Below are 9,629 nucleotides of genomic sequence, written 5' to 3'. Positions count from 1 at the left end.
ATATATATATATATATGTATATGTGTATATATATTTACTGTTATGGTAATGCAGATCAGCAAAGACCATGACCACTTTTTAGAGAGGATAAGGAGTTTATTACCAATGACCCAAACCAAACTAGTGCCAGAAAGAAGTTCTGATCCCAAGGGAGGGGAAACCTTGGTGTTTATATAAGCCAGTCACACACCAAATAGGCATTAATCAGATATACAAAAATCGGGGGACTGACATCAACTTTGGACCAGGTGGGTAATGCCTTCTAGAAGCTATGTAAAGTCATGATATCTGTTACTACCCCTTCTGTGTTGTCATTTTAAAATGCCTGTGGGTTTCCCGCAGTCCATTCAGATAGCCCCATATAGTCTGCCTCCAGCCCACATTCCAGCAACAGCCCCACTGGGACACTTTCCCAAAACTGGGTGCTGGAAGGTCCCTCGGCTGGGTAACTTTGTCTACTTCATTGCTGTACACGTGTGAATGAACCCACAGACAACACAATACCATTTATAGTTTTGTTTTAGCTTGCATTGACTGTTGTAGAGATACATCATCTCTACCAAGAGTGGAGAGTCTAAGGTCTCGGAGTCAGCTTGCCCATTAAGTCCTTTCTCTGTATCCCCATCTGTTTACCAAAAGTCTGTTAAGCTTCTATTTTCCTCATACTGTATTTTCCTGGTGTGATGTACAAATCCCTGCCCCAGCTGCAACAGGTCTTTTTACACTCATCAGAATGTAACTCTTCCCCCATTTCCCATAGCCCAGGTAACACCTTCTTCTCAGAGCTGTCTCTCCCCTCCAAATTCCCCTGATCCACATAATGTGACCCATGTGATTGCCCATGTGGCCCATGTAACTGAGCCCTAACATTTTGTTTAAATTCCACCCACACCTGTCCATTTCTGCTGCCTCCATTCCTGCTTGGAGCAGCCTAGCAGGTCTGTCCCCCAATAAAGCCATGAGCCCTGATCCTTCACTCACCTCTCATTTCTTACATCCTGGTGCGGAAACCCAGGAGGAGTGGTCTGGGTTTGGATGATCCCTCCTCCTGAACCTCCTTGGAGTGAGTGACCTTTACTCTTCTCTGCCAGCCATTTCAGACTTCTGCATGCCTCACCGTGAGATGCTCTTTAGGATACTTCTACCCTTACCCCTGAAGATCAGGAGTTGTGGAGGCACAGCACACAGGAAACACATGCCCCAAATAATCAAAACCCTGTTGGTCAGGAAGCTGTCCCTTGCTCTGACCCAGGGTGGGATTACCAGCCTGATCACCCACCCCCAAAGAGACTCTTAGGGATGACATGGTCCTCTACCTCCTCCACAACCTTGACAAGACTGCCCGCAGGTGTGTCAGCAGTGACAAATTGAGAGAGGTAATTCAGTGTCACCATGAAACTCCCAGTGAATTTTACGCCATCTGGCAGACACCCTCCACCACTTCACCAACATTGACCCAGCCAGTCCAGTAGGCAACGCTCTCCTCCATTCTCATTTTATTTCTCAGTCCTCCCCGGATATCCGGAAATAATTCAAAAAGCTCCAGGATGGCCCCAACCCCCCTTCAATGGGAACTCCTCAATATTGCCTTCTATGTGTTTGATAACCGGGAGGAACAGGAAAAATGAAATCGGTGTCAACAAGACCAAGCCAAATATCAGTTTTTGGTTAATGCCTTGCAGGGTTTTGGAAGGGTGCCAAGCCAGGCCCTTGGGGCCCTGCTTTAAATGTTCTCATCCTGGACATTGGATTAGAACCTGTCCCAACCCTAGACCACCTCCTTGGGCCATGCCCTCATTGTTGTTGGGAAGTTGACTGCCCCACTGGTCAAAGGATTGGTGGGTCACCACTCCCTTCTAGGGAGTGCAGCTCTGTTCCCCAGAGAGGGATGGGAACCCCTTCCCAGCCTGAATACATGGCCTCATGCCCTCATCTGCCCGGGTTTCTAGGCCTAGCCCACGAAGACTGATGCTTCCCAGGGTCCTCAGCCCCAACGGACATCACTCATTCAGAACCCAGGGTAACGATTTTGGTCTCAGGTAAGCTGACTTCCTTTGTAATAGATACTAGGGCCACCTATTCGACCTTACCTGAGTATCAGGGTAACAACTGCACCCGCTTCTGTAACAGCAGTGGGCACTGATGGCATCATCTAGCATCCTAGGAGGACACTCCCTTTACTTTGTACTTTCCAAGGTTCCCAGTTCTCCCATTCCTTTTTAGTTATACCACACTGCCCCATGCCCCTGGGGGGCCATGATATTCTGTCCAAATTCAAGGCTACACTTACATTCTTCCCCCCATGACCCTCTTCCTTGCCCATGCCATCCCCGGCTCACTCCCAGACATAAAGCCCCCTTTCCCCCCCCTCAGAAGTAAACTCTGCAGTGTGGGATGTCTTCTGGCAAGATTGAAAAGGTCATTCATGTTATTAAAAGTTATCTTATTAAGCTCTCCTCTGAATTCCATCTACCCTGGACTCAGCTCTTACCTCACTTGTGTTAGTGTCAGCCCTCTGGCCTCAGCCCTTTTGAGCTAACGTATGCCCGCTCTTCTGTACTCTCTACCTCTGCCCTGCCTTCAGACCCTAAGCCTCTAACTTCATACCTCCTCCCTACCTTCCTGTTCTTTAGACAACTCTTCCAGGGACAGGCAGATTCCTTCTTACCCCAACCTGTACCTCCCACTCCAACTGACCTTAAGATTCATCCAGGTGAAAGAGTCCTCCTCAAAACTCGCTCTCCTAAGCCCCTATACCCCATGTAGTGGTTCTAACCACTCCCACCGCTGTAAAATCCCTGGTATCACCTCTCTCTAATTAAGCCCTTCCATGAACCACCACTCCCTTCTCAGACCCCTACACCTCTCTCACCCTTCTCCTACTCTTCCACCACATTGTCCCTGACCAAGCTTAGAATTTCATGCTCCTCTTCCATATGACTTTCTATTTCAGGTCACCTAGTGATTCCAACCTTGTCTCTTCTTCTCCCACAGGCCGGTTGCCAGCAACCACCGTGGATACACACTAGCCCACCAGCCATGCCAATTACCACCCTCTTACTCAGACTTGTTCTCTTCTCTTCTCCCTTTCTTCCCCTCTCAAGGGAACAACGGACAATCTCCCTCCTCTGGTCTCTAGGCCTGGAAAGATCCCTCAACCTCACGTTCTCTTCTTTCAAATCGCAGAATTCCTCCTATGCGGATGGGTGCTGGCTTTGTTTGTCCCACTCCTCTTCTGCCCTCCCTGTTCCCCTCAATATCTCTCTTACCCAGCATATTCGCCTAGCCTATTCTGAGGTAAAAGGCTCCCCTTTCTTCGTTCAATCTAATACCCATCTCCAATCCTACCCCTCTTCCAGGGAAGTGCAGGTTACCTCGCTTTATTCCACCTATCTTAACTCCCTCCATTACTTCAAACTTAATTCTACCCCCATCTTTGGACCCATTATCTGTAATACTTCTTTACTTGCCCCAGCAGCCCTCTGCTTCTCCTCCCCTCCTACCCCTTTTTCTACCCTGGTAGGAATCTTGCCTCCATACCTCTGCAACCACACTATTTCTGTTGAACACCCCTCAGATCATCAAAACACCCGAGTAGATTATGCTGTGTCCCCTGAGGCCAATGGCAAGTTTTTACAACCTGTCCGCTTCACGGGACCCCCCAAAATTAATGCACCTGGCCTAAGGTGCTCATGGCCATTGGACAGATCTTACCGTCTATTCCCTTGGTTAACTAACTCGGTACTCCGCTATCAGTGTCTCCAGTCTGCCTTCCACTCCAATTCACTTACCCTTCTCCCAGGCATTGCTCTGGCCTCCTCACTCTCTGTGTGGAGTGCTGAACCTGCAGGACAAGGTGTCTATCCTTTACTCCATTTGTTCTCTTTTCACATGTCCTCGTGCTTGCCTGGAGATGGCTCATTTTTCCTTTGCGGCTCAACCTCCTATCTATGCTTGCCTACCAACTGGACAGGTACCTGCACCCTGGTTTATCTTTTACCTCCAGTCTTTTAGGCCTCCCGCAGATGCTTCATTTCCTGTCCCATCCACAGGCTCTCTCAATCCAACTCCTCCAGTGTCGCCGACAAGCTGTCCAGCTGGTATCTCTCTCTTCAGGTAGCACTGGGGATAACAGCAGGCATCAGATTGGGCACAGGGGGTTTGGCTACATCTCTTAGCTGTTACAAGACCCTCTCCATTGAGCTTCAAGACTCTCTCTGGGAAATTGCCCAACAATTTACTAAGGTACAAGACCAATTGGAATCTGTAGCAGGTATGGTTCTCTAGAACAGACGAAGGCTAGACCTTCACCTTGCAAAAAAGGCAGTCTTTGGCCAGGGGAGCAATGCTGCTTCTATCATAACAAATCTGGTCTGGCGAGGGAAGGAGCCAAGACTACTACTAGACAGGGTCCAAAAATTGATAATCAACTACAATCACAGTCTTTGTCTAGCTTCATATGGAGGACTTTCCTCCCAAGGATGCTACCATTCACGCGACCCCTACTACCCCTCATCCTGGCTCTTATTGGACCCTGTTCAAGTGTGCTAGCAGTTTCTTACAGGAACGCGTGGAAGCCTTCACCAACCAGAAGGTCACCGAACTCTATATGGCAACATACCAGGTGCTAAAAAAGGACAGCCCTCAGGATACCTACACACCCTTCCATGTTTAAACCCGACGCCCCCAACCAGCAGGAAGCAGCTAGAGAATGTCTCGCCGTCCCTCTACCCGCTGCCTTTCACTTTTAAACTTATACTTAAAAAAAATTCAGGAATCTAAAGTCTTGGAGTCAGTTTGCTGATTAAGTCCCCCACCCTGTGCCCCAACCTGTTTACAAAAGTCTGTTAAGTTTCTATTTTCTCTGATGCTGTCTTGTGACGGACAAATTCCTGCCCCAGTTGCAAGTCCTGTTACATTCCTTCTCAGAATGTGACTCTTCCCCCAATTCCTGTAGTCCCTGTAACACCTTCTGGGAATTGACTCTGCCTCCCAAATTCTTACGATCCATGTAATGTGACCCATGTGACTGCCAATGCCACTGACCCCTAAAATTTTGCTTAATTTCTGCCCACACCTGTCTACTGCTGCTGCTTCCATTCCTGCTTGTAGCAGCCTGGCAGGTCTGTCCCCCAATAAAGCCTTGAGCCTGGATCGATTGCTCGCCTCTCATTTCTTACAGACAGAATCTAGTTTGTATATTCTTATATAGAAGGACATTACTTTTAGGATGTTGAGCATCGTTACCTTCTTGATCAAAAAAGATACTAAAAAAATTATATTCTCAGCTAAGGAATTGTGTGCTTTTCGTGAACAGCTATGGCTCCCTGCAAGCCTCCTCAACCCCTGGCTTTCAACACAGCCCGCAAACTCAGTTTGCTCTTTATCTTGTGATTAGGGAAACCCATACTTGGCCACCTCCATTCGGTGCTGTGTTCTTTACCAGCAATACAGTCTTTTTTCTCACAGTGAGAGAAACAAGTCTAACTTGGTTTTGGATTTAGTATGGCAAGCATAGCTTTAGTTCAAGATGAGGAAGTGAACCCCCACCAGCCTTGTTTTTGACTTAAGCCCATTTTAGTGCTTTTGACCGAGAGAGCCTGGGATTAGCAGCTGCTGAGTCTGGGTGTAAGATCTTAGGGAAGCTTTTGCATAGGCACCTGCTGCTTTCAGGAGCTGAGGGAATGCCACACAAAAAAAGCCTTTTTTTCTTTTTTTCTGTTGGAGTTCTATGTATAAAGCTTAAATGACAAGAGAAGAAAACTGCAAGTGGAAGAGGAGGAAGGACTAGAGGACTAAAGGAAGGGAATACAGTTGACAAAAGGCAAAAGATGCATGCCAGCATGAGCCTAAAAATCTCCCCAAAGAAAACTTTAGGCAACCTCCAAATTTTCCAGGTGTCATCATTTGAAACATTACACCTCTGCTTCTTTGGCTGTGCGAGTTGTCAATGCTTCCAGAAGTAGGAACCATTCTGGGCCCCTGCCTTGGAATGGTTATCACCCCTGTACCAGTCCTCTCCATGTGGGAGACACAGCCTAGAAAGTGTACATTATATGAACTATGCTCTTCTTCTGTGTGCTTACCATGATGCAGGACAGGCCAGGCAAGGATGCGCTGTGTGATGAAGTCAGTGCACTTTGATGGGTGTTTGGACATGTCAGAGATGTGGCATCAGTTTGGGTCTCTGTTTAAAAAAATTTTTTGCAGTAGTGTTTCATAACATCTGCTAGGCTGATTGCTACGTTTATTTATAGGGTGTGGTCTGAATCACTCCACCCTTGCTACTACTATAGCAGCTGCCACATGATTACAGCTAAGTGCAGAGAAAATCTCTATTCTGCCCGGTGTTCATCCTCCTCTGCCTCCCATGGGTACAGTGTAACAGGAAACTAGTCAGTGTGCAGACTTTCCAGCCTCAGGAGCTGAGACAGCAGATACATAATCATCCTGGTCACCTGACTTGGGGGAGCTAGTCCCTTGGCTGGTAGACCTGTGCACTGACCTGTTCACTCTAGACAAGTTGGTGCATTTCTCTCCAAAATCTGACTTAGAGGATTATCAGACAGTCAGCTTTGAAAAACAATTATGAGGTGTTATATGGGAATACTCACGAGATCCAGAGAAGCTACATTTTGAGAGGTCAAATCTAGAGTCTTTATCAGAAAGCCAGTGACTGTGAGTGGTTATGTGTCCCCCCTCCAAAACTTACAACCTTGAATGCACAATACTGTTAGGAAACTGAGCCAGGAGGGTAGCAGAGTAAAGAGATAGTGGAAAAACAATCTCAACAAATCAGATCACCCTAATGGAGAGCTGAGGAGGGATGTCATGGTGACTGGAGGAGAGTCAGAAGGCAGGAGGCACCATGCAAAATGGTGGCTGAGCTAGTCAGGGCTTAAATAGGGTCACAGGGGGCAGGGGCGGGGGAGCAGGGATAAAGGGAGCTCGTGGGTCTAGCAGATCCGGTAATCTATTGTCCAAGTCTCCACCCCTGCCTCCAGGAATTTAGGCCTACCCATCACCAGAGGGTGGGACTACACCTTCATCCACCAAGAAGCCAAGATGGCACCAGTTAGACCCAGAATCTTTATTTCAGGGGCCATAAGGTAATCCCAAATTATAGGAGAGGAAGAAGTCATGATCTTTTAGTAGCCTCAATAGGCAGAGAGATAACTCATCAGGGTTATAAACTCAAAGAATCTGTTCACAATAATCAAGTTATTTTAATGGCAGACACAAATGGGAAGATCTCCAGAGTCTTGCTTCTGAAGGTCTGTGATCAAGCAGTCTTACACATTAGGTTAGAGTGGGAAGCTTCTGGATTGCCCATATGCAATGATTTGATTTATGACTCAGTGTATGGCATGAACATCGTGATTATATCTGAGATATGGATACTGGTTCTAACTGGAGCTATCTTGGCATCTTGGTGAATAATAGGGACTTTCCAAAAACTCTCAGAGGTGAAATCCCACCCCTTCCCCCAGGTGGTAGGCACGCCTAAATTCCTAGAGGCCAGGGCAGAGACTCAGGCAATAGGTTTCTGGACCTACCAGACCTGTACCACAAATTCCTGAGACTCTTTGAACTCTGCAGCTCCCTGTCACCCTGTGACCCCTGACCATGACCCTATTCGGGCCCTTCCACCTCAGCCACCATTTATGCCATGCCTCATGTCTCCTGACTCCCCTCAGGTCACCATAGCATACCTTTTCAACTCTCCAGTAGCGTTGATCTGGTTTGTTGAGATTTTTTTTTCTGCTCTTTCTTTACACTCTTACTCTCAGAGCTCAGCTTTCTAATCAAATTAGGTGCATTCAAGGCTGCAAGTTTTTGGGGGAACATGTGTCCACTCACAGTCACTGGCTTTCTAATAAAGACTCCAGATTCAACCTCTCAAAATGTGGCTTCTCTGTAGCTCGTGATCTAATTCCCATATAACACATCAACCCATCACAACTCCTCAAGTTCCGTGGGGGTCAAATGGGCTCAAGTGGGTTCTGTACATATGGGACTCTGTTTCATAGCTGAGCAACACTGCATTTAGGAAAATCCTAGTTTCATACGGGGACCTGCCCATCCTCCCCTCCAGAGTCAGTGACATTATCTCTATTACCTTGGAATGTAAACATACCTCTGCCTTTACCCTGCTGATCGGGGAATAAATGAGCCCTCTGATCTGCAGAAATACTACCTCTAGATTCCAAGGCTGTTTGTTCTGCAAATATCCCAGGAAAGATAATCTGGCAAAATACTTGTGAAATGTGGAGAACGACCTTCCAGCACCCAGAACTCTTTAAGCTGCCTTGAGTCTCCATCCATTTGACACAACCCCATGTCCTAAATGTGCAGTTGAGTTAATGTGAAAGTTACGCCTCCTCTCACTCACACTACCCTTGGCGCCTTATTGCTCCTTATTTCTAGAAGACCAGAAGTAATATAGAGCTGAAATATTAGGTGGCAGTCAGCATGTTGAATGTGAGCTAAAAGTTTTAATCGAATATGCAACTCCAAAACTTGGGTGGCATTCGACTAGCTTCAATTGTGCCTGCTTCAGTTCTGCTTCTGTTCATGTGTCATTTCTATTGGTTGCATGTCCTATAAGAAACCAGTGTTTTTCTATGATTGTGGTTTCATTAAAGATCTCATGAGGGATGAAGAGGAAGGACCTCTTCAGCTGAGACCAGCCCTCTTCCTTTTCCCCCTGAACTACTTCAAAGTCTACCAGCAGCCTCTGGACCTTCTAACAGTACAAGGCACCAGATCTTGGAGACCTTCTGAAGCCCTACATCCTCTTCTGTCCCCACATATGCTAAACGTGTCAATGTGTACCCACACACCACAATAAATGTAATTTTTGCTGTGAACAGTATTAAATAACTTGGTTTTTGAAATCATGTAAGTAACACATTCAATTTTGATTGGCTTAGATTTGTTAGGAGTTGTAACTCTAGAGTTCATAAAAGGAAGAACATTAAACCTACTAAAGTTTGTACATATAATAAAATATTTTTGAATGATAAACAACAATTAAGGAAGTATTGGGTATTTGTAGCCATTTGCTTAGATATTTGTACTTTTTGTTTTCCTCATTATACAGATAACTATCTGTTTTAAGCCATCAAATCTTTATGTATATCCCAAGGAATGTGAAAACTCGAGACACTATAGCTATGTCATCTAATGTTTAGGGCAGGACAGCAGGAAGCCTGACCTAAAAGACCTTACTGAAAGAGATAAGTCCTTACTCAGACTGTAGCTCTTGCCAGGAGCAGCCCCTTAAGACCAACCATTTATTCCTCTTTTTTCCCCCAGAATTATCAGAGTAGGACTTTCTTTGTCTCATTATGCTTGTTTCAGACTTAAAACTAGCTATGTAGTACATTCCCATATAGGGGTATTTCCTCAGGAACCTCAACTCTAGAGAATGTCTCACTTGGGGGCTGGGAAGGTGGCTCAGTGGTAGAGTGCTTGCCTTGCATGCCTGAGGCCCTGGGTTCAATTCCTCAGCACCACATAAGCAAAAAGAAGAAAGCCGGAAGTGGTGCTGTGGCTCAAGTGGTAGAGCGCTAGCCTTGAGCTGAAGAGCTGAGGGACAGCGCCCAGGCCCAGAGTTCAGGCCCCAC

The 9,629-nt window shown here is 46.4% G+C and overlaps 1 protein-coding gene across 7 annotated transcripts in view; it reads left to right on the top strand.

Annotated features, from left to right (window-relative positions):
• Mob3b (MOB kinase activator 3B) overlaps positions 1 to 9,629 on the top strand; it is a 180,904-nt gene that overhangs the window by 30,700 nt on the left and 140,575 nt on the right. For 4 of the 7 annotated variants that reach the window (XM_013020818.1, XM_013020820.1, XM_013020821.1 and 1 more), the window contains 2 exons: positions 1,950 to 2,039; positions 2,995 to 5,147. The exons of 2 other annotated variants lie outside the window; for them this stretch is intronic. In XM_013020818.1, coding sequence (XP_012876272.1) covers positions 3,040 to 4,014 — 975 coding nt within the window. In that variant the 5' untranslated portion in view covers positions 1,950 to 2,039; positions 2,995 to 3,039 and the 3' untranslated portion in view covers positions 4,015 to 5,147. Of the gene's footprint in view, positions 1 to 1,949; positions 2,040 to 2,994; positions 5,148 to 9,629 lie in introns of those variants that run through there. One more of the 7 variants, XM_013020823.1, reaches the window with a different exon arrangement.

This window comes from Dipodomys ordii, unplaced genomic scaffold, assembly GCF_000151885.1.
Source record: "Dipodomys ordii isolate 6190 unplaced genomic scaffold, Dord_2.0 Scaffold53, whole genome shotgun sequence".
NCBI lineage: Eukaryota > Metazoa > Chordata > Mammalia > Rodentia > Heteromyidae > Dipodomys > Dipodomys ordii.
This window is presented reverse-complemented; position numbering and strand designations above follow the sequence as displayed.